The 26617-nt window shown below is 38.9% G+C and overlaps 1 protein-coding gene across 1 annotated transcript in view; it reads left to right on the top strand.

Moving 5' to 3' along the window:
- LOC120526187 (protein kinase C-binding protein NELL1-like) overlaps window positions 1–26617 on the top strand; it is a 1449010-nt gene that overhangs the window by 278677 nt on the left and 1143716 nt on the right. The window contains exon 4 of the mRNA XM_039749219.1: window positions 6192–6362. Coding sequence (XP_039605153.1) covers window positions 6192–6362 — 171 coding nt within the window. The remainder of the gene's footprint in view (window positions 1–6191; window positions 6363–26617) is intronic.

Below are 26617 nucleotides of genomic sequence, written 5' to 3'. Positions count from 1 at the left end.
CCTGTTTTAAATAGATGATTGATTTCCACACTATTCTTTATTAGGAGAGCTTGTGTGTAATTATTTTGTTTGGCTAGAGAGTAAATTTACTTGACCTTTGCAGTTTGTAAGAACATTTGAAGGTTGTATGCTGCTATAGACATAAATGTATTATTATTATTATTTTTAATTTTAGGATTGCATGGTCTTTGTGAGTGTGTATGTCTGTATATTCTCTCTGCTCAGGATAAAGTGAATTTAAAAAATGACTGGATGGATGGATAATTAAAATGACATTAAACTAGTTATAAATGATGCCATTCGGTTAGATTCAGCAAGGGTTCACTTGTTTAATGTATGCAATTAAAATAATTTATTTCTGTGATTAAGAGTGTTGTGCATTGTTTTGACCACAGAAAGTCAAGCTGTATTAAGAACAACTTGCATGTATTTTGTGTATTTTTGTTTTAAAAATGTGTATGTGTCAATAGGGAAGAGATTTCCTGATCATATGAATCCGCCCTCATCTAGCATGACAGTAGCCCTCAGTTTAGGCAGTCTAGGAGAAATCATAGTCTATAACTGCCATTTCAAACTGTGCGAGTGTAGGAACGCCACCAGCCTGTCTCACTCTTAGAGATGTAGATCACTCTGGTGTGCCATCTGCTAGTGTTTACCGAACTACCGCTGAAGAAACCTGTTGGCAAATTACGGAACGTCTGTAGATGATAGCACCCCAGATGAATGTTGACTCAGCCTGGTTTGAAACGGAGTCCTTTGGTCTTCTATGCAGGTGTTCATGCCGATATTTGGCATACTTCATTTCAATTTTATCATATATTAGATGCAAGGTAGTCTTCATCATCTTTTACTTATAGCAAAAAAAAAAGAAATAATTTGTTTTATAAAGCAGTTTAAATGCTATCAAGCATATTTTTAAATATAATTAATTATTTAGGAGATGGCATACTGCCTGGTATGAGTAAATTGTGAATTTAGTAAAAAGTTAATTTGCAATATCTTATACCATACATAGAAGCTTTCAAAATTCCTTTGGACAGCTGTGCTCAGTCTTTATTTGAATAGACTTTGAGAAATATTAGAAATTGTTATTTTTAAGCCTTTTTATCCATGAAAAATGATTAATAGTAAATCATCCTCATTTTTGGCATACTGTCTCTTGATAAACATAGTTGTACAACCTGCAGCTATCTGGCTAAGCATTACATGCACAGTGGCTACTGTGTGCTTCTGGAAGTGTATCCTACTCACCTGACTTCTCTGCCAGGATTGTCATCTGAACAAACTGAAAGTAGGACCTTCCTCTAGATGTGGTTCAATTAAACTGGAATCCAACTTCTGTATTTTAAATTATATGACCTTACCCCATACGCACATCAACATCTTCCATATACTATATCTATTGTTCTAATTTACCAAAAAACATGACATTTTGACATCAAACTTGTTAGACAACCTTTTAGAAAATCTGGGTGGACATTCCTTTAGGGTCATAGCATTAATTCTCTGGAGTTCTTCCCAAGTTTTTCTTTAATACTCTCTCAAATTTTGGCAGATTACTCACATTTACTTTTTAATTTCATATTGGCTATAAGTGTTATATAAGACTTCACATTCAAGTGTTTTTTCATTGATAAAGAGTTCAGAGAAATTCTTAATTGCATATCTCCTGAGATTAGTGACAGTAATACAATATGAACGAAAAGACACATGCACATACACACAAAAGCATTCATAAACAGAATGAAACACACACAGTTATACATGCTGTTGTGCATATGTGTGTTTTATGTGTGTGGTGGGAGTATAAATGATCCTGTACTATTTGTCACAACAGAGGAGTGAGTAAAGTGACTGTGCAAGATGGCTTAGTTCTTTACTAAAATGGTTTGCCTATGTGAGGTGGCATGTGTTTTATATGTACTGAACAGAAGGTGACCGGGTGTCATGCGTTATGCTCTTGAGCCAAGCAGGTGCCAGACCAGAATGCTATGCAGCCAATGAGGATCGAGTCTACTCAGCGCATGTCCAACTTTTTGTTGAATTTTATGAGGACCTGTTTGCTTGATATTTCCATCACATTTACAATTTTCATTCTTTGTTTTCAGGTGCTTTGGTTTTGTTTTTACTCTTGATGTTTGGAGTTTGTAGATTTGTACACTGATGAGAGCCAGGCGTGATGTTATTGATGCATGGTGCATGCCAATGTGTGCAATGATGGACACCATTTGTTTCAATATATTATAAAGATGATTGAGCTGATCCTATGGACTATAGGCAAGTTATCTTAACACGTGTTGTTGAAGAATTACTAGACTAAAATATTAAAGACAAGACTGTGCAACACATGCTGTATTAAATAGGGATCAATTAGTGAACAGTCATCATAGGTTTAATAATGGAAGATCATGTTTTACTAAGGTACAAGATTTTTTTTGAGGAAGAAACAAAAGCCTTTCATGACAGTATCATCTATATATATATTTCACTAAGGCAAGACACCCATGGAAAACACGCAGGAAGGGGCGTGGATTCACTTAGCCGCCGACAAGTAAGACACCTATGGTGCATGCAGGGAGGAGCCACGCCCACCAACTCCAAGACCATTGGATACGACAACAACTCGCAGAGCCACGCCCACGAATTCGGACTCGACGACACAGAAAGAACAGCGTCATTTATATTCATCTGTCGTGGAGCCCTCATGTACTTCCGAGCCACCTTGACTGTTCTTAGAGGCATTTTTCTCGTGGAGGTGAGTCGCCATATGCAGCGTGTGAAACGGTTTGCGAGGGGTATCCCATTGAATCCTTAAAACAATCCTTTACAACTGAGGTTAAAACACAATGAAGTAAGCAGTCTTTAAAAACTGACTTTTCGGTTACGACGCACGACCTAGTGCACCGTAACGAACTGTTTTACACGCTACATACAGCAATTCGCATCCACGACAAACATGCGTTTTCTTCACTCACGGACAATTATATGTTGCTCTCTCCAGAGTTCCATCTTTTCATTCACTTACTGTTGTATTCTCACACGAACCCGTTTTAGACAACCGTGTCTTTCCAGAATTTTTAGCATTCAATAAATAATTATGCATGAGATTGAGCGTGTGTCTAGGCGTGGGTAAGCCGTTGAACCCCATTCAGGCTGCAAACCGTGGAATTGCCACTAAGTGCGACTCATACGCTCCCACTGTTTTCGTCCCTACCCTTTGTACACACCCCCCTGCTACACGTTGACTGTTAATAGAGGCATGTTTCTCGTGGAGGTGAATCGCCATATGCAGCGTGTAAAACTTTGCGAGGGGTATCCCATGGGATCCTTAAAACATTCCTTTACAACTGAGGTTAAAACACAATGAAGTGAGCAGTCTTTAAAAAATGAGTTTTTGGTTACGACGCACGACCGCGTACACCATTGCAAACTGTTTTACATGCTACATACAGCAATTCACATCTGCGACAAACATGTGTCTTCTTAGATGCTCCTGCACTTTGTGACCACCCACCTCGCTACGCCGCACGGACGATTGTGTGTTGGTTCGTTCCGTGCATTGTTACAATGTTGCTTTTCTTACTGATTTATTACATTAATGATTTTTCAAATGTTAATTTTCTCCCTGTGCTTAAAAATTATTAAAAAACCAGCCTGATTATGCGGCGTATGGTACGCCACGAGTTGGCTAGTACACAATATCTCTTTTGATCTTGATTTTGAAGTAGATGCATAATGAAGGGATATTGATCAATCTGTAAGAAGTCGAAATTTAAGACATGGTGTGGAGATCGGTGCAAAATCGGAATAAACCTGTCAAACATCAGGATTTGGTGTGGTGGAATTTTTCTGAATTAGGTAGTAATTAAAGCAAGTGTCATTCAATGTTAAGTTCTCAGGCACTGCTCTTTTTAATTATGTAAGCAATCTAGATAGAAACAAGTTAGCAGATAATGCTATACAAAGTGCATTGCCATATACTGTATCTTAGAATCAGCAAAGATGGACATCGGTATAATTCAGACTCAAGCAAATCAGATTATTTTTTTGCTCTCATTGTACCTTTCAATGAACTTGAATATATAGAAGTGTGGAGGCTGGCCCAGACACAAACAGGCAGACATGTTCATGTCACCCACAAACACATTTATTTACACTATTATTTACAGTTCAGTGCCACACAAACCCCCAAAGTCCTGGCCACAATGCCTTACTTCCTTCTTCAGGCCGCCTCCTTGCCTCCCCCAGTAGGCTCAGTCCACTCGGCTCCCGACTCTTGCACTGAATGAAGGGAGGCGGCCCCTTTTATTATCACCCGGATGTGCTCCAGTTGGGTTCCGGCAATCACCCGCTGACACGCCCCTGTGTGGCGGAAGTGCCGGCTGCTTCCCCGGAAGCACTCTGGGTGTCCCTGCTCTTCTTCCCCTAGCACTGCATGGTGTGGCGGAAGTGCTGAGGTCCAGGGCTCCAAAGGCATGGGGGCACCCCCAGATGGTCTGGGGAAGGCGCAAGCCCTCCTCCGGTCCTCCTGGGCGTCCCAGCCGGGTCGCCACCCCAGCCACCTCTGACAGAAGATACATGTAAGATTTACAAACTGGAAATGAAAATATAAAATAAAAGTTACATCAGTAAATGTCAAAACTTTAAAGTATGAGGATTCTCATATATGAGAATTGAGCATCTGTCTGGATCTCATATTTTCTGTCCAGCCTGAATGTATACAGAAGTGATAAAGAAAGTCTAATAGTATGCTGGTTTATATAGCCTGCTGTGTGGAGTTCAACTAAAGAAAGGTTAATCTTAAATGGTACTGTATACTAGAAGCCCTCTTCAGAAATCCATCTATCCATCCATTTTGTATTATCCGCCAACTCATCCAACTCCTTGGGGAGGATACTGAGGTGTTCCCAGACCAGATTGTAGGTGTAATCAAGCTCTGCCCCCCTGCCTCATGCCAATAACACCTCCCTAGAGAGGCGTCAAGGAGGCATCCTAATCAGATACCCGAACCGCCTCAATTGGCTTCTTTCAATACGGAGGAGCAGTGGCTCTACTTTGAGCTCATCCCAAATGTCTGTGCTCCTCACCCTGTCTCTAAAACTGAGCCCACACACCCTGCAAAGGAAACTCATTTCTGCCACTTGTATCCGCAATCTAGTTCTTTCGGTCACTACTCAAAGTTCATGACCATAGGTGGGGGCAGAAGCTTAGATAAATTGGAAGCGTTGCCATTCAGCTAAGTTCTCCCTTCACAACAACTGACTGGTACATCATCCGTATGACTGCAGATGCTGTTTGATTTCTCCTGTTCCCTTTTCCCCCTAGTCTTGAACAAAACCCCAAGATACATAAACTCCTCCACTTGAGGCAGCACCTCATCCCCAAACTGTAAACGGCACGTCCACCCTTTTCCGCATTAAAACCATGATATAAGGCCATGTTTGTAAGTTACCTAAGGTTAAATTTTGTATTAATGTTAGCAAGTTTTTCTTTGCACCACAAAAATATTAGATTAGTGGAAATAGGTAAGCATGAAGTTTAAAAGATACCAGTATGTTGGGGGCCTATAAATCATAAAACTCATTAAAAAAGTTAGTTGAATATTGATCATCTAGCTATTGTATGTTGGAATGAATGTCCTCTTGCCAAAACTTTTTTACATTCAGTAGAAATGACACATAGTATTTGTCTAAGACTTAGTAACTTCACTTGAGCAATTCAAAGAAAACATCTGACCTGGATTGAATAAAATAATAAAGCACAACATACTGTAGAAGTTTCTTTGATCCATATTTTTTTATAAATTTGAAAACCCTGTGTGCTCTCTGCAAACTTCATTTAGACAATTGTAGATAAATCCATTCTGATACTTTGTGCCTGCATTATGAGACATGGACTATACATAACCAAGGCCACACTGCTCATGAAAAGACTTCATGACACTAAATCTAGTTATGACTTTCAACTTTTGTAAGCACCAATGAACATTTTGACAACTGTAGCTTGTATGTGCCAGTTCAATGCCACTGAACATGCTGTACAAAATGCTGATGTCAAATTCTGATTTTATTCTTTTGTTTTATATGAATAATGTACATTAGAAAAGTTGAAGGGAGAAGCGTCAGAAAATATGTCATTGATGTTTTAATGACTGACTAGTAATTGTTTTTTTTTTTTTCTTTTTTCTTTAGTTTTTTTGAACTGGAAAGCAGTGGATTACAGGATGAAATTAGGTATCATTACAGTTTTAATGGAAAACCCAGAAGTGAAAGTTTCCCTTATCGTCTGGCTGATGGACAATGGCACAAAATTGCTCTTTCAATCAGTGCCTCACACTTGCTTCTTCATGTGGACTGCAATAGGTAAGTCATTAATAGTGTAAAATTGGGTTTCCTTTTATTTTCATTACAAAATTGTAAGAAATACTGGTTGCTGGTATTTTTTTTTGCAGGTCATAAGGCTTAAATTATATTAAAAGTTATCTTTCCTTTCTTTATAGTACAATGTGGGCAGTTATAAATCTTAATCATGTATGTGAAACATTACAGTATTGCATCTGATTTTGCAAACATGTTCAATTTCAAACAGGAATCAATGTCTGAATTGCTGTCATTATTTCACAAATAATGTGTTTTGCTGTAGAATGGCTTATCAGCCTCTAGGAAACAAGGAGAAAATACTGGTTGGGTTAGATTGCAAGAAGCCCCCATGTTTAACTGCAAAAAATAACAAAATGGAACTCTTTATAAATTGTTAAATATTCTGAGAACCTGTAAAATTTAGTTGATCTTGAAATGTTTGACATTCATTATAAAGAAAAGGTTCAAAAAGAACTCCATCTTCTATTTGCATACTGATAGTTGCTGTTACCACTTTAATAATTCTGGAATATCAAGTTCTGCATCTGTAGCAGATTTGAAAGAGAGAGTTGTTAAACAAGGTCTAGAAAGAAAATTTTTAATTTCTAAAATAAATAATATTTTCTACCACAGGGAGAAATTTCAGTGTGTTGCAGGCATTTAAATTTATTTGACATCTAGTCATCAAGTTATTATTCAGGACTCCTCTTGCAATAGCAGTTGCAGGTGGCAGTCACTTAGTGGCTGTTTAACATAATATGGCTTAGAGTAAAACCAAAATTTGGAAATCAAGAATGTGCCACTTATAGAAGGTGCACTAGCCAGTAGGTTGATTGAAACTGATTGCATAACACAAATGGATGCCATTACATGGATTCATCCTTCATTCTGTTGCTTCTTTATTAAAGCGTATAGTGTCCAGTACTCAGCTGGCCTGGAAGATTGATCTTGGGTGTCCACTTAATCTGTCAGCTCCATCACTTGTGTAATAGTTTTTCAGTAGCGATCCAGACAAACTTAATGGTCTAGTTTGGAGACTTTACTTCAGGATACAGTTATTGCCAGTAATCAGCTATATTGCTTATAGCACATTTCACGTATTTTTCATATTAAGTATTTTTATGCTTGTTTATATTTTTAACATCTGTGGGCTGCTGGTGGTAATGATTCAGCTAGTGATACCTGCAGGCATGTACATGCATATGGATGACAAGTGAATTCTTCATTTGATACCAGTGTTCATATCGAGAACCATATATATAAAGAAAATGTGATTCCTAACTTAACGTGCAGATGATCTGGGTAAATTACCAGACAGTTTTTGTACCAAGTATATTAAATTCACGTTTGTTTTTTCTTTTACTTTGATTCATTAATAAATCATTTGATTCATCTACTGTAAATGAGAGTTTAGGAAAATCTAGCTCTACTTCTGCTGACTGAATGATGAATTTTGTGAATTAAATGGTAGCAGGATATCATTTGAGTGATGGAACAAAGATCAAAGACAATACTTGAACCTGATAAGACACAAAATATTTTCTTGTTTATTTGTTTATTTAATTTTAAATTGCTGTTTTCATGTTATAACTACTGGAGGCCATGTGTGCACTCAGAGAAGATTTAATACAATTACAAATGTTTATAATGGGTACCTGCACACCTCCTAGATTATCTGTCATATAAGGAATTCTTTTTGTATTACATATTTTGATAGAAGGTATTCTATACATAGAGAGAGAGCAACTTTTTGGACTTGGAAAGTCTGAATTGATTTATAAAACTTGCCAAAATGAATTTACTCTGCTATTTGTTATATTACTATTATTTGCTGTTTATTCTACTGCTCTGCAATTTGTTAACACTTTCCTTTCTACATAACTCACTGCTGAATTAGTGACCACATGACACTGGCGACAATGCTATTTAAAGCTATCTGGCGGTTTGCAGTAAATCATGTGTGTGTATGCAGTATATCAGCATTTCTGGAGAAGACTTGGAAAATAAAAAGTATATTTGAACTTATTAGTGGGTGTCAAATGTAAAATGGGGAACAGAAAAAACAGAAATTTTTCAGGCAGTGGTGTCTTTGGTGGATTGTGTGTGGGGACTACGCTGAAAAACCTGAGCCAAGAGTGGACTTGTGTTTAGAGCAGAAGCTGGAAACAAACTGTTGGTGAAAAGAACTAAAGGAGGTCAGCCTGACTTGGGCAGAGTAGCAAACAGGATGCCATGAATCAACAGATGACTGCATCAGTAGGGCTGAAAGCAGCATAGGGCAGTACACATTGTCTTTTGGCTTTTCCGAGATGGTGTATGGAAACCCTCCTTAAGCAAAAGTGTTGTTGCACTAAGCTAAAAAAATAAGTACCGGGGACTAAAAGACTGGAAAAATAATCACTTTTTAAATTAGCTTGCAGCTCCTGCTTATTCACACTAATGGGAATATTGTATTAGTTACTACCCCTTAAAGCTACAGTGTCTTTTGTTTTGCCAGAGTTTTGGTTGTTACGTGTGATTATCTGGGATAGGTATTGACATTTTGATTCTGTTTTGAGAGCTCTGTAGTGACAAACTGCCAGAAGAATTTGAAAATACGACTGAGAGTAAAGGACTTTATAACAGGCTATGCCCTTTACAGTTTATTGTGCCCTCACTGCAGGTGTATTATCAAGAATATACCCAATTGACATATTCTTTGAGTCTTGGCATGCTATTCAGTTACCGTAGGACTGGAAACAAACAACCTGAGTTTTTTGCAACTATTAAAAAAACTTAAGAATGGCCAGATTAACATTCCTATGGACACCAGGGTGTCGAAGCTCAAAAGAACCCCATCCCCCAGATATAGGCATAGTAGAAGAAAAATCTCAAACTTTCTATTGAGTGTTACCAACTGATGAGTGCAACATCATATCTGTTGTAAATTGACTTCTGATAGCACAGTTAACGCACATCAATAAAACATTTTTAAAAGGCCTAAGCCACTCAGTAGCAAAAAGTAATATGTAACTGAATGGTCTGGTCTGAGCTTGCATATTTGTACTAAATAAAATAAAAGATCATATAGAGAATCCATCCTTCTAGTTTGGCAATGTTTTGTTCATCTTGCCTCCTTTAATGGTCTTGTTGTCCATATTGTTGCTCACGTCTATGTCGGTGTTATTGCACTCTGCAGAATCAAACAGCACTTTGCTGCATAAGCTGCTAGAAGCGGTGATATAAAATGTCTTCCAACTTTCTATAGGGTCAATCCCTTTACTTTGACTTTTCCTGCTATTGGGCATTTTTTCTTGTATATATGCTAAGGCCTCATCTCAAGCAAGGCACCAGGGCACACCAGATCCGGCCATGAATCTAAGTCTTGAAAAATTTATTGTATGCAGTAGTTTGTATTCTAGGCAAAAACGTTTCTGGAACAGGAAGTGTTAACTTCCAGACTGCTTGACAACCCCTGTAAAGACATGCGATTGTAATAGATCCTGCTCTGCATATTTATTATAAGAGGTCATAAAGCCAGATGGGTTGTACACTTCATGAAATAACGTAATAAATTGAGCTTGTTTGTTCAGTGTTTATTTTGGAGTAAAACAAAGCCGGCCAGCAGGCAATTGTTATGCTTTTCCTTATTGTGCATGTTTTGAACATAATAAAATTAATCAAATAATTTTTAATGCAAATTATTTTGGTTTGTCTTTTATTCCTGTTCATCACCCTGTTCTAGTTTTTATACATCTCCGCTATAAATCATTTCAGTTCACATTTGCCAATAAAATACCTAAAGTGAAAGTCCTTTCCATTTGCTATTAAAGTTTTGTGCATTGAATGTGTTAGATGTTTGGAAATATAGCAACAGAGTTTCTTGGACAAGCAATATTGTGGTAGTAATATTTTACCTCTGTGTGTGTATTGCAACTCCTCATGGAGATATTATAAACCCAAATAATGCCAACCAGGTCAAATATATCAGAATCATTGCATTTATTAAGAATTAAACACAACAGAAGAATAACTGCATTAGAACACAAAATACAGAGTACAAAGAACTAAAATAAAATTCTTTGGCCACTCTCGTCCTGCTTATAGTGGTCTTCAGTCCCTGTGAATCTTGCGGGGCTGCATGTCTGCTTGTGCATTTCAAAATTAATGTCAACCAATGTTTCTCACCTAATGTCTTCCTCTGTCTCTGTGTTTCACAACCATAATAGTTCTGTCTTGTTTGTGAGCCTAAAATCACCCCCTAACTCAAGTGTCACCGAGGCCCATTTTGACATGCTCTTTGCAGTACTTTCAGTATAACTTTGGAATTACTTCCAGGATTTGTGGCAGATCAGAACCTCCCTGCACACTCTAGCCTTTAGAAGCCTTTAAAATAGTCAGGTATATTTGCTAGGTCATCAGCAGTCCATTTACTAAGGGGGTACAGTGGTCTTTGCCTTCCAAGTCATCGATTATGTGACCTTTTTAGCCTGTTGCCAGTCTTTGCTATGATCAATTAGGGTTAGGGTTAGGGCTCCTGCTAGTAAACAGTATGCACCCCTAGCAATTTCACCTACCCTCTATTGTCATGCAGTGTCTTTTACAGTCACCATCGTCTCTTCTACATTGGTAACCTTAGCCTATCTAGACTGCCCATCCTGGCATGGAACTCCACTCATTTTGGGGCTTTCCTCTGCCCCGTGTAATCCTGAGATTTCCCTTGCCCCATGTAACCCCTTTTTAGCTGGGTCTCTTTTCAAAGTGTGTGCAATACAAATATAATAAATTTGCACACCTTGTCCCAGTGCTTCTACCATTTGTTGTCGTGTTTACAGCATCTTAGCATATCTTCTTCATTTCAGTCTTAGTTTAATTATGGGAACAAAAAGAAGTCACAGGGAGCTAGATCTGACAAATATGGTGGGGAAAAGCAACAACCACATGGTTTCTGGTCAAAAACACTTTGGCTGACAATACAATGTATGTAGGTACATTGTCATGGTACAAAATCTAGTTTTGCATCCAGCATTTCTGTTGATACTTTCCTGTAGTGGCCTCAGCAGCTCCGTAATGCAGCTGATTAACAGTCTGTCCATGGGGAATAAACTCTTTATGAATCAGTCCGTAAATGTCGGAAAATGTGATCATCATTGTCTCTTGAAAATCTGCCATGATGACATAGAGAAAAAAAATGCTGAAGTCATCTGAATGACTGAAGTAAATGCCAGAAATACACACTCAGTCAGCTCAGTACAGTGCCACTTGGCAGACTGAGTAAATATAGGCATGCAGTACTTAGCGGCATATTCAGTAAGTGCACAGCACTGCCAAGAATTTTATGTGTCCTCCCAGTGTTTATGTACGGTATAGGATTATAGAATTATATATAGAATTATAGCCTTAATAGAACTGCTAACACTCTCAACCAACATTTCCCATCACCTGTGATGAAAGCATTAACAGAAAAAAACTGGCTGAAAAGTAAGGATATATTTAGTCTATTACCTTAAACTTTACACTCCTAAACAAAAAAGCAGCTGCAAGAAGCATATGACAAAATACAACTTCTTCATGGCATGACCAGCAATTGGCTGACATTACTGCATTCCTTTACCTTGTATAAAATCCAATACTGAGGCTGCCAAAATGCATGTTATACTGCAATTCCCATAATGAGGTAAATGTATATTTATTTGGGTGCTGTTTAGTGCTGCTTTCTGAAAGATCCATGGTCTGGGTGATGAGTCCCAATTGTTTTGCTGCCTGTGCAGAGTTTTCAAGTTCTCCCACAAATACCTTACCTCATGTTACCTAATGTTATGGTGATTCACAATTCACAACTGGCCCAGCATGAGGGCTGTGCCATGGTATGGAATGGCATTGTTGGTCCTGTGCCTGTTGCAGCTGGCATAGGCAATGCCATTCTTTGACTTTGCAATGAAATAAGGTGGTTCAATTAATGCTTGGAAAAGAGAATAAGTATGACATCCTAAAGAGTATTTACAGAGTCTAATGGTTCTTCTTTGTTTAAAGCTTTCTGAATGTCTTAGCACTTTTGAATGATCATATCCCTAAAATAAACTGATCCATGGTACTTGAGCAGAGTTTAGATAGAGGTTGAATCTTGATATTTACTGTGTATTTTCTTGAAATAAAATATCATGGGACTGCAATTTAAATAAAACTGAAATAGCAAACATAATGTATAGGGAAATGCTTTAGAGTGAAGTGTCTGTTACTCACACTCCCAAAGGAAGTAATCATAAATCAAAAGTAGCTACAATATGTCAGTGTGCTTGCTGTTTAGGTGCACTTACAAAATTAGATTCAAATAACTCTCATACAATTTAGTCTACTTATTTACACTCAATGCAGAATTCATGTGAGAGATACATATTATTTCAGATTTTTTTTTTTTCAGTAATACCATGACTTAAGTGGTCTCATTGCCGGCTATTATTCCAGATAGCTGCTTTGTATTTGGTATGTAAATGGACAAAGGAGAAGAAAGGGACAGTACTTTTCAGTATGTATTTGAATAGCAGAATCTTGAGAGTGCACATTTGGATTGTTGAAGGAAGCAGTAATAAATACTTTGCTTCCATTTTAGGATGCCTTGGAATTCAGAATATGTACACTGTTTTCATGTTTGGTGTCTTTTCAGCTTTTGTAAGAAGCTCAGTTTCTGGGGCCTACAAGCACATCTTATAATCAAAGGTTTACAAGGTTCATTCCTGCCCACTCATTGTCACTGAAGCCCACAACTATAGCCATCTGCACCTGCTGAAGTGATTGATGCGAGTACACTTTTTTGTATCAACCCTGCACTGCTCTATCTGTCAAAGAATTTCTGAACAGCTTTTCAAAATTTATGTCCTCAATATGCCATAGAATTATTGTGTGAATATGTATAATTCTGTCAAATACGAACACATGACACACATAATTGCCTGTATGTGTACTGCCATTGCCTGCTAATTGCCTCTCCGTTTTACGATTGTGCCTTTTGGTATTGGTGATCCTTTTTTGTTTTTTTATTTCTGTTCTTATAACAAAGCTCAAATATAAATATAAGAGGGGAAATTTATTTCTCAGGTACATGTATCTCGTTTGTATTTTATCAATTGCTTTACCAAAGTGTCTCTAGAAATTCTGGTATGCAGAAGAGGAAGGTAAACTTTCTCAGGGTCAACAAGTGGACAGTTTACCACATTCTTCTTTCCTGGAATAACTAAGGCACATTTTGTCCGCTCTTTCTAGACGTAGTGATTCTTCTTGTCCCTAATATCCCACTCGCACTGTTTTATCTTCTTATCAGATCACTTCTGTCATGTATCTTTTCTTAATGAGGCATGGGAAGAATATGAAGACCAGCTGTACAACTATTACCTATAACCTTTTACCTATCTCACTGTCCATATTGTACCCTACTTATTCAATGCTAGGAACCTCTGTCATTGGGGGCGTCTTCTCTGACTGGGGCTGTCTTTTACTTTCAGTCAATTACGTACCACATTTTAAAACTAATAACAACAACAACAGCAACATTTATTTATATAGCACATTTTCATACAAACAGTAGCTCAAAGTGCTTTACATAATAAAGAATAGAAAAATAAAAGACACAATAAGAAAACAAAATAAATCAACATTAATTAACATTGAATAAGAGTAAGGTTCAATGGCCAGAGGGGACAGAAAAAATAAAAAAACTCCAGACGGCTGGAGAAAAAATAAATAGATAATAAAAATTAATAAATAATAGAAGGCCACACAGCAGCAGGGGCTGCACCTAGGCAAGAAATGATCAATCTTAGGTTCTTGGGCTGCTATTAGCAATTGGACCGAGTCATTGATTTAGGCTTTCACATAAAAATTATATTTTTTGCATCAAAACCAATAGCTGTAAATACATTTACATTAATATTTATTTGCTTAGCAAATGCTTTTATTCAAAGTGACTTACAAAAGAGGTAACATGATCGTGTAACATTAGGTAAGGGCCCATTTGTTCAGCAAGTGTAGTAGGACAGGTAACAAAAGCTGATTGCCTCAAGTGAAAAGATGTAATAATGAATATATTTACAAACCTAGATTAACAATCAATAAAGCAATTAAACTAAAGTAATAACAAATCACCCAACAGTATGAAAGATCACAGAGCAAAGTCCCAACCTCCAATCAATTTGACAGATATTCACAGAACAAATGGGTTTTTAGTTGGTTCTTAAATACATTGAGAGGGTCAACAGTTCAGATAGAGGTGGGCAGCACGTTCCATCAACTAGGAACTACACAGGAAAATAGTCTGGATTGAGACTTGATAGCATGCAGAGCCGGCATCACCAGACACTTTTCCCTGGTAGATCTGAGTGGGTGAGCAGGCGTACTGCACCTCACCAGTGTCTGTATATCTATACTAATAAAAGGCAAAGCCCTCACTCACTCACTCACTCACTCACTCACTCACTCACTCACTCATCACTAATTATCCAACTTCCTGTGTAGGTAGGCTGAAATTTGGCAGGCTTATTCCTTACAGCTTACTTACAAAAGTTAAGCAGGTTTCATTTCGAAATTCTACACGTAACGGTCATAGCGGTTGATAACGGTCCACAACATCCACCATGTTGAAGTTTCTTATTTATGGCCCCATCTTCACAAAACTTGGTAGGAGGCTTCCCTGCGCTAACCGAAACCAATGTGCGTACTTATTTCGGTGGTATGATGCCACTGTCGGCCGCCATATTGAACTTTTCAACAGTCTTTGTTACTTATGGGCCCATCTTCAAGAAATTCGGTACGTGGGTTCCCAACGCTAACTGAATCCTACTTACATACATATATACGTCCATAGCCTGCAGCTCGGTCACTGTGTGAGGTGGCGTTGGGTCCCCTATCCCAATGCCTCCCACGTTGTTGGCTGCCTGCCTATGTAAGGCCGCCCGTCGCTCTGGTCTCTACATTCCCTTACTTGCTTCGCCACGGGATTCATGTCTCCCTGCTGATAACTACAGCCTTTTTATTTAATCCATGGCTTCTCCGCTGTTTTATTGTTTGTTTCTTACGATTATAGTTATTGTTTAGGTATTTTAGACTTACTTTACATTGTTCAGGTACCCATTTCCTTTATCATTCCAACCGTTCCCCCATTAAAATGTCTATCGAGGTGATCACCATTGATCAAAGAACTGTCTCTTACCGAGTGGTTTCCATGCCTGGAGATGGCATCTACCTTTTCCATTCTCTGTGTTACATATTGCACGGCCATATCAGGCTCACTCTTGATATCCGGAGGAACATTGTGTCTTATGTATTGAATGACTGGGACAGGTTCAAGGTGTAGACTGATGACGGTACAGGAGATAATTATACTACACAGGAGCACTATAAGAGTGAAATGCTTAAGCCCTTCACCTATGCATCTGCATGTGAGTTGATGGCTGCCGCTGAATTGTTTGGTTGTCGCTTTCAAGTGTACCAAAATGGCCAAATATTTTACACCTCTCGACAACTGCCAGTGCCTCTTAAACATCTTAGACTCACAGCTGACGATTTCAGTAGTGGACACTTTGATGTTTATGAATGTTTAAACTCTCAAAAGCAGGATGTGAAGTTATCGATTAAACCAGTTGTATGCTTACAACGCTTGACAGATGCGGAATGTCACTTCAACACAAGTCCTGCAAATACTGTCGTCATTGAAACAAACCATGAAACTCAAACCGATTATGACAGCAGCAATTCAAGCTGTGAGATTTGAAACAAGATTACTGTTCACATGGCCAACTGTACGTTGCATGCTCAAGAGTAAGCTCAGCGCACAGCTTGGTCAAATTACAACCAGAGGGCCAAACTCAAAATGTGGTATACAAAGAGATCCTTAACAAATAATTATTGGTATATTTTCCCTCATTTTAAAAATGTTTAATTTTCTTCTTAATAAGAAATTTTAAGTCAGTACTTCGCTGCTGCGAAGCGCGGGTATTTTGCTAGTATTATATATATGCAGGTGCTGACCCATTAACTACACTGAAGGCAAGCATCAGGGATTTGAACTTAATGTGTGCTGCTATAGGGTGCCAATGTAGTGACCTGAAGAGAGGAGTGACATGTGCCCGTCTCAGCTGGTTAAATCCAATATAGCCCACTGAATTCTGGATCATCTGCAGTGGCTTAATAGCACATGCAGTACTGCTGCCAGAAGTGAGTTGCAGTAGTCCAGACTCAATCTCTGCAAGATAAGGTCTGAACTTGTACATTGCTAACTTGCATGAAAGAGAAACGGTAGAAATGAGGTCAGAAAAAGATAGCTGCTCATCAATTATCACCCCAGGGTCGCATACTGACTTGACTGTTGCTTGTGACAATGAGCCAAGCTGTAGAGAGATGTACAGAGATGGCTGGCTAGGATCATATATTTAAAATATCAAAATATAAACAATACAAAGAATTATACACCTTGTGTGGGTTAATGCAGTGTTCATTAAGTGCCAGATGACATTTCCTATATTCATGAATTCTTTTCATTAACTAACTAATTGTTTGCTTTAAACTTTATCTGAGGTTTGGATAAAGTAACACCACGCTTCATCATCTTTTATAAAAAGGGAAAGATCAGTATCCTGTATGACCCTCAGTGGGCATAGTGACAATATGGCCATGACTATACAAAACTTAAAGAAAAAAATGGTTATGCCAGAGGCAAAACTACATTCTAAAATAGTGTGAAAATGACATTACTGGCAAGACGTAATAAGCAATATTAAGTTCCTTAGGTACTATAAAATAAAATGTACTGGTTGCTTTCCATACTTCAGCAGATATACCGTATCATTAAAGAACTTGGCAATCCTGCACAGCCACTTTTCTCTGTTCTCCATTTATAACAACATTAACACTCACACCCTGAGATTCAGGGTCAGCTTTTAGCTTCAGGTCATTAAGGTAAACAACGGCCTCTCTCAGTGATAACTACATAAATGTATTTAATGCATGTTTTTAATCCAACATCTCATGTTGTATTGAATAGATGGTGTTGCATTCATTGTTGCTAGTCTGTAGAAGACCAATAAGTAAGAAATCGATTGCATTGTGCACATGTAACTACAATATAAATTTCAACTTGATCTCAGAGTTGCAAATCTGTTTGGTGATTTCACACTTTCATATCACTTTGTTTCCAATAATATCTGAACCAATTCTCTTATTAAAGCTTTTCATCTCTTTTGCTAATGCATGATTCCCTTAATTCTTTGCAGTTGTTTAGGCGTCCACCTTCAATGTTAGATTAAATGGGTTGAAAATGTAAAGGGGTTGGTAAATGTGGTAAATGAACTGATAATTTTATTAACAGTGTGATGGTTCATATGGGTTTAACATTTAATAATAAATGTTGGACAGTGATATGCAGTTTTGTTATGCAAAAAAAGAAAAAGTAAAACAAAAGTAACACATTGTTTGTAATGTATTGCATTTTATAATACATTCCTATCTTCTTATATAATAAGCTACCATGGCTGTCCGTTTGTCTGTCCAGGATTTTAAATTACCCGTAGCTCGCAAACCGTTTGCCATATTCACCTGAAATTTAGTACACATATACTACATGACCTCTGCTGGCCGTTTTCGGGGGTGCTGATTTTTATTACTCTTTTTGTTTTTATTTTCTTTTATTGTAGAATCAGCTCTCGGCAGCGACCAGCACGGTGGCTGTGCAGCACTTATGTACAGGCGCCGTTCTCCCTACCACCTTCGCTGTCACTTCCTCTACCTCTTTATATCTTAAATCATTCTTGAGGCAGATTGAACACTTAAGTGGCAGCTTTAGCGAAAAATTAAGAAAAAACATACTAAGTAATTGCAACACAAACACTGACCTAATCGGTTTTAACATGAAAACATGCTGACGAAAGAAGAGAAGAAGTGGGCCACTAGAGTGGAGAAAAGAAGAGCTGCTCAGGAAGCAGCAAGTGCATCAATCTCTGAGCAAACGAATGCTAAACCTGCAGAGAAAGTGTATGAAAACTAGGAATGCTCAAGTCAAGTGCGTTCACTGCATGTTATCGTGCAGTACACCATGACTGGTATAAAATATTTAGTTACTTTTTTGCAAGTAGTGAGTAATGTAAGTTACTTTTAAAACTAATGTTCTCCCATAATATTGTGAGTGTGCCATCAGATGTGCTGATATACCATCCGTGGTTGATTCCTGTCTTGTACCTGCCCTTCAGCATCCCTATAAACAGGTTCAGAAAATGAATGAGTGGGCAATTTATTTATTTTTGTGTGAACTGTTCACTGGAAAGTCAACTGACATATTTAATTGAAATGCCTCACTAAATGACTTGCTTAAAATGTGAACCGGTTATATTTGACAAGTACAAAGCTTTGAGAAGGAGAATCTATTAAAAGGGCACAAAATAATCACAACAGTAGTTGTATTTAGGAAATAAAAGTATGACGATTATGGAATATTCTGCAACAACCTCATTTTAACACACTCCCAGGAGGCCCCTAAGTGCTCTGTTGAAACAGAGCATGAGTGTAAGAATAAGTTTTATTTTGATCTAATGCAGTGCTACTAAGCCTGGTCTCTGGAGATCTCTGGCTTTAGGTTCTCTGCGTCTTTCCAGTAGTAATCAACAGTTAACCGGGAAAAGTAAGTAATTGTAAGATTTAATCTGATAATGAGCTAATTACTGCATTGGGTTGAATTAAAAATCTGCAGAGACAGTGGCCTTCTAGGACAGCTGCTGACATAGTGTTTCTGAAACAACTGAACAGGAGCATAAAGGATCCCAAGGTGCTATTTTCTCTACACCTGAGGTGTCCCTCTATAATATCGCTAATAATAACTATAATGACTGTAGACAAGGTTAGAAATTATTAGTCAAAAAACCTCTGGAACAGTTTGACTTCAGTGAAACTCAAGTCACAAGGGTAGCGTCAAAGTGAACTTATACTGACAGTCAGCCTCACTAAAATTTTGAATACCATGCATGCTGCTTGCTTGCAAAGCAAATGAGATAACATTTTGGTTTAAGGAACAGCTCAGCTATGTCGTGCTTTTACATTCACATAAAATCTGCTGTCAGGAACAATCTGAACAAGGACTGCCAAATGTATGGGAAATGCTGTGGGAATTGATGAGTCCTGAAATAAACCAGCAAACAACTGGTCACCCAGCTGTATCCATGTGTGGGCGAGAAGACAGCATTGCTCTGAATTTCTCCCTGCACACTCTTTCAGTGGTCTTGTTTTTTTTTCCCTTCAAGTTCAACTTTGAACAAAGCTCCCCTGTTGAACAACGGAAAATAAAGCAGAATTATTAAACATACTGTACATAGAGGCTGGTAGAAAGAAATTAAGGACATATTTGGAATTACTGTAATTATTTAAGTAATCAGAGGGAATAAAGTGTAGAAACAGCAAAAAAAAGTGTCTCAATAAAATTAGAAATCTGCTTTTGAGAGGTAAGACATTTTAAAATTTTTACTATGCATTAAGGAAAGATGCAGAAAAATGCCTACAGTTTTGAGTAATAAACTGATTGCAGCATAACTGACATCTAAAGTAACCTACACTACATCAGCATTCTGGGGGTCTGACATTCATCATTTAATTATCATCAATGGCATCATGTCAAAATCTTAGAATATGTCGGCCAACCCCAGCCAGCAAGAGAATATATTTTCCATTATACCAGTCTTGTCATAAATGACATCACATTTCTCTATGCACACCAAGAGGCCATTCAGCTAAATCTGTCAGCATGCAAAGCAATTATAACTGTTTTTCAGTTGTAATAAGATGTATCGCATCTATTCATGCTTTCATGCCTGTACTTACAAATTAAGTCAGGCAAGTTCATCCTGTCAGCTGCTGCCCCACAAGAACTTTAACAAATCTCGATGCCACCTAAGACAGCATGTGACAGGTAAAAGAGTGGAAGTGAAAAATATTTCACACCTACAGAGGTGCTGTTAGATAATTATTTAATCTGCTGTTCTACCTGGAGAAAGTTTCAGAACCTTTATTATCACCTTCAATAAAACCGTACTAAAGGTGCATTTTTTGGAAAGTTTTATAATTAGTATTGGGAAATGAACATATCTAGGTGGGAGAAAAAAATAGCTGATGCTCATTTTTCTCCTAATTATATCCTTTTTTTATATATATATATTTTTTCGGTTTGAATGTGATACCTTATATGCTGTCTGCCTGTTTTGCATTATAACACCAAAGAGCAAGGAGTTCAGCTAGAATAATGTATTACTTTCCTTTCATATAAATGATAGGATCATTCAAGGGAAAAAGAAAACTATTTACTTCTGAGTGAAAAAGAAACTTATCATTATATGTTAATAGGCTGTAGATGCTTATCTTACTCACAGTACACCAACTATCCAGAGTTATGGCCTGAAAATTAATATGAATCATGTCTCTATGTCAAAGCAATAATGGTGATCAAAGGAAATGCCTAAAATTTTGTGCTTAAACGTGCTAATTTTATACTTCTTTACTAAGGTTAATATTGTATTCACTGTGTAACAGAATAAGATGCTTCTCGCACCCTTGCACCCTCAGACACCACGTCAGACACTAGGTAAAAGTCCAATAATTATATTTATTTTATAATAAAGTGCACAAAGCACCCTCTACTCCCAAATACTCCAATAAACAATGAACAATAACAAATCCTCCACTCCCAGACGCTTAGCCACCCTGCCTCCCAACTCAGCTCATCGTCTGGGAGCCCCCACAGTCCTTTTATATTCCCTGACCCGGAGGTGTTCCTTCCCAACAGTCCATAAGTCCTTATTCCTTCCGGGTCAGGGTAAATAATGTTTCTCACCCCGGAAGCCCGTCGCTCTTCCTATGACGAACTTCCGGGTCATAGGGCATGAAGAATTCTTCGGTCCTCCCTGCAGCTCCCTCTCGTGGCCCCCATGGCATCCAGCAGGGCGGTGCACAAAAACTACATGGTCCATAATGCCCTGCTGGTCTTCTGGGGACCTCCATGCTGCAAGGAGGGCTCCACCTGGCGGCTTGGGGTATTGGCGGGGTACATGGCGGCCATATCTTACAGTACTCCCCAGCGACGAATTATAAAGATTCGGAGCGGCCTGCCCCGAGAGGGAAGTCTTCCTCCAAGAGGACGCGTCATCCGGGCTCTGACTGCGTTGCCCCTGTCCTCGAGCAAACCTTGGGGGGACGGTGTACCTCCTGTCTCCCCGGGGACATTGGCGCCACTCGTGACCCGGTCGCTGGCAATTGTAGCACCGACGCAGTCCTCCTGGTTGGCTCTTTTCCCGAGACCTGAAACATCTCGGGAACTCGGTCAGCTCCACCCTTTCCCCCGCCAAGGAGGGTTTTCTGGCCGCCTCGCTGCTCTCCGCCCTTTTTCCCACCTTGTCAGGAGACCCCCTCTTTATTCTAAGGATCTCCAGTTTACTCTGGGGCTTGTCCACAGTTTGGGTCTCTCTATTAGTGAAAGAGAGCCCTTTTACTGTCTGCACGCCCTTTGATTTATAAACAACATGGGTCGGGGTCTTTAGGATCGAATCGCTCCAAGAGACAGCACCAACCAGCTGCTCTGGCTCGATCGGTCCTTCCCCCGGCCGCTCCGTAAACGTTTCGGCCTCTCTTGTAGGGCACACATCCATTTGGCACCCGCTATGGATTAAAAGCGGGCCCGGATCACACTGCGTCCCTATTACATTATATACGGTACCGACATTACCTGTCTGTACCGCCAAATCACATAACACGGAGGCTCTCGGTCCAATCGCCGCAGGTACTCACGTACTCTTCTTAAAGGCGCTTCGGCCGCCGCTCCCAGATCTCCAACGATCTTCTTAATCGCCTCTAAAGTCTGCAAAATACTCCGCACGGGCTCGATTAATTTTTGAGTTCCCGCACGTCAAAATAATTAGTTAATTCGGCCGGGGTTTGGCTTACTTCCTGGTTTGCCATACCGTCCGGCCGGGAGCCAATGAACTCGCCCGCTGTCGGCACGTGTTCTGACGGGTTCCGCACGGGTTTCTGGGAATTGGAGTTCTCTACAGACGAGGACCGGGCCGCCATCTTTGGTCGACTGCGACCTGCCTTTATTAATTTGTCGGCAGATCGACCAGCCATTTCCCGCCCTCCTTACCTTCTTTTGGGTTGAGCAGTGCTTCGCTCACCACCCCTTTCTCCTTCGGAAAAATCAAGTCCGTCTTTTCTTGGGCGAAGTCATAAACAGCTGGACACGGAACGTCACCTTTCTGGAATCCTTCGTGGTACTTCCCGTGTCCCTCGCCGGCACCCGTAATGCGGAAGTCCTTTTCGTTGTCCGTCTGCCCGTACAAAAGCGCCACACTATCTTCGGGAGATTCTCCTGCATCCCGCAGAACTTCCGGATGATCTTTTCCGAGGTATGTGCATGGTACGAAATGAGAAATTTTAAATAGATTATCTACATTTGCAGCACATACCTCGTTGTAGGTTTCTTCGTCCGGAGTCCTCTCCCGATCCGTGTAGTCGCCCTGTCGCTCATCCCGAGTGTCGGCCATGACGAACATGGAACTTCCGCTGGTGCTGTTGCCCTGTTTTGTCTTCTTTTTTCCCATTACAGACTTGAAAAAAGGTGAGGTTTCTGGCGATTTTCCTGTGTGTGTTGTGACGCTGTCTTCCCAGGGTATTCTGTCCACAGTAAAATTTTTCCAGGTCCTCTGCCAAACTGACGGCCAGAGAATCCTGCCGAGCTACGCCAACTGTAACAGAATAAGATGCTTCTCGCACCCTTGCACCCTCAGACACCACGTCAGACACTAGGTAAAAGTCCAATAATTATATTTATTTTATAATAAAGTGCACAAAGCACCCTCTACTCCCAAATACTCCAATAAACAATGAACAATAACAAATCCTCCACTCCCAGACGCTTAGCCACCCTGCCTCCCAACTCAGCTCATCGTCTGGGAGCCCCCACAGTCCTTTTATATTCCCTGACCCGGAGGTGTTCCTTCCCAACAGTCCATAAGTCCTTATTCCTTCCGGGTCAGGGTAAATAATGTTTCTCACCCCGGAAGCCCGTCGCTCTTCCTATGACGAACTTCCGGGTCATAGGGCATGAAGAATTCTTCGGTCCTCCCTGCAGCTCCCTCTCGTGGCCCCCATGGCATCCAGCAGGGCGGTGCACAAAAACTACATGGTCCATAATGCCCTGCTGGTCTTCTGGGGACCTCCATGCTGCAAGGAGGGCTCCACCTGGCGGCTTGGGGGTATTGGCCGGGGTACATGGCCGGCCATATCTTACAACTGTCAACCAATGTTATCTTTTAAATTAGTTTAACATAATGCCTTGTACCCAAAAATTCCTGGAATCGGTCAATAGCATGTCAATAGGGTGTAAATATCTACTATGTCATTAGATATCGTCTGTCTACAGTAATGCCAACAAGTCACTTTTGGGTGATTTAATCGAGTTTATATCGCTGACATGTATTCTACAAACACACATGTCACTTTACCATTTTTTTTTCTTCTCCATGCTGAAAAAAGTATGTCAGGTCATACTGAACATCGAGACAATGATGATTGTGTTTTTAGACATTGACTGATTTGTTAATACAGAGTTTGTTCATTTGTGAACAAACTATTGTGGACACTGAAGTCAAAAACAACGGAAGACAAAAAACAATTTAAAATAAAAAGCAATTTCTTTTATTCTTGGTGAGAGGAGGCTACAGGACCTGTCACATTCTAGTGTGCTAAAGACCATCAGCCTGCCAGCAGGAAAAGAGAGACTTCCTTAAATACTCAAGTTCGTTGAAAAGAATAAAAAAACATAGCAGTTCACCTTGAGGTTATTACATGGATTGCTGTAGCCCCCGTCCACATCCTGAATTTGTACATGAAGAGAAAACACAGTGTTTTCTACAGATAAAAAGTGGTCAGTATTTTCACAATTTAAAGAAATACACTTCTGCTAACTTACACGTATATAAGACCAGTTATAGCAAGTTTTGTCCTAACGGTTATAGGGTGTATGCAACTCGGCAGTTTTAGACAATGCTCACTTCCTTTTTTCTTTGCACGCTCATTGCTTATAAAATATCAAGGATTACATTTGTTCAGTTAGCTTAGCACATTCTTATTTAATACATAAGTGCCATGACTGATTTATAATATAACAGGGTGTTCTGTTAGTATCAAAAGGTCAGCATTTTCTCATAAAGGAATGCAAGTTAGTCTAATAATTCTGTGCACAAGCTTAATTCTTTTTCTACCTAAATGAAGAACAAATCATATAGAAGTAAAAATCATATAGCTCTCTGCAGCATGCTTAATACAAAATATAGTCATTGGTATTGTGAGTTAAATACTTATAATCATTTCAGTTAATAATGTTTTTTTCTTTCTCACTATCAATCAGCAACATTATACTGAACTGCTGAGGCGTCTGAGGGAAAGTAGGCTATGAAGTAATAAAATGTCTGGAGCATTGGCACCGACTAAACTGCATTTTGCACCATGACAGCGCACCAGCACACATCACTGCACCATGACAAAGCACTTGCATACGCCACATTGTAAAAGAATTTGTGTCCAAAAACAATATAGTTGTTGCTTTGCACCCCACAGATTTGCCAGACCTCTTTAGCTGTGAATTATTTTTGTTCTTGAAATTAAAATTGAAGGGAAGATGATTTTTCACTGTGGAAGAAATTGTAGAAGGCTGTAGACAAAATGCAAAAATATGAATATAGGAAATGTTCCTGGAAATGGACGAAGCACTGGAATGAGTGTATCACATCCACAGGAATATTTTGATGGTGACTGAAATGGATTGCTGTAAGTTGTAAAATAAAAGCTTTTTTTTTAACAATTCTCATGAGTTCTGAAATCTTGATATTCAGTAATATGTCAGATTTTTTTTTCTGAATAATATTAACACTACATAATGGAACACTCTTAAGCAAGAATAATTACAGTTCGTGATTGTGGTGGAGCAGAATTAGGCACAAGACAGGAACTAGATCTGGCCTGCACAGGACAAGTGGCCATTACAGGGAGTACTTGCACACTCACCCACGCAAACTTTCATGCAGCACCAAGCTTAGAAACAGCAAATAATCAGCGAACCCTATCAAGGTGGGTCTCAACAAAAGTCGACACCAAGAGTTAGATGGCTAATTGTGGAAAATCTTCTAGAATGCCTTATGTACTTGTATGTAAAAGATGGCAATGAAGACTGTAGGATGAACTGAATCCTACCAACAATAGCCATTGATTTTCCTCACTACATGACATCAAATACCTACTTGTAAAAATAAATAAATAAGTTCTCTGCAGAAGTTGTTTTGCATATTGTTAATGATGTGAATTCTGTGAATGAAGAAGAAAGTGTCAATGAGAGTTCCATTCAAAAATGCACCACTTGTTGCAAACAGAATTATGCAATTTCTGTTCTTTAGAAGTATTTTATGCTTCAAAATAATCATTTATAGAGTGTTCCTTCATTTGTTACTTGAATGCTTTCCACAGTCTGAGTTGACACAAAAAGAGTTTTGACGTTGTTCACAAAAATCTTCATACCGCCATTTAACAAAACAAAAAGAAAATCAGCCTCACAAGGATTAATTAACCTAACACACATGTCTTCAGAATGTGGGAGGAAAACTGGAGTACACTGCAGAGCACATTCATACACATGCTCACACTTACAGAAATGTTAGTTATTCTAACTAATCCCACATCTTTGGGGAGTGGGAGGAAAAATTGGAGTTCACAGAGAAAAACTCATAAAGATTAAAGTAATGTATTGCAATTACTAATTTCATATTAGCATTGCATGTTTAATTTGCTTTACATGTTGTATGCCATTTTTTTTATACATATTTCTTTTTTACACATAATATAATCAGTATTGCCAGTGCTGTTATTGTTAACATTATCATGTTAACATTTGCCTTTATACGGTTTCATCATTATTATTCATTGCTATCAATGCCTTTTTATTAACAGAGTTGCATCTAATTAACATTTAAATTCTTATTAACATGTTTAATTTTATTGAAACTATTGCTTATGCAGAAGTGCTATTATTAGAATTCTAAGTAGCTGTTAAATGCTTACATGCCAGAGCCTATCCAGACATCATTGGGCTTAAAGCAGGGCTAACCCCACTAACCCAGTAATTCATTACTGAGCACATTCATGAATATGCTCCCATTCATGCACACCACACCAGTTTATAAATATTATTTAACGTAATCATCATGCCTTTG

The sequence above is a fragment of the Polypterus senegalus genome, chromosome 1, assembly GCF_016835505.1.
Source record: "Polypterus senegalus isolate Bchr_013 chromosome 1, ASM1683550v1, whole genome shotgun sequence".
Classification (NCBI taxonomy): domain Eukaryota; kingdom Metazoa; phylum Chordata; class Cladistia; order Polypteriformes; family Polypteridae; genus Polypterus; species Polypterus senegalus.
Note: the sequence above shows the minus strand (reverse complement) of the source record. Positions and strands in the feature narration are given on the sequence as shown.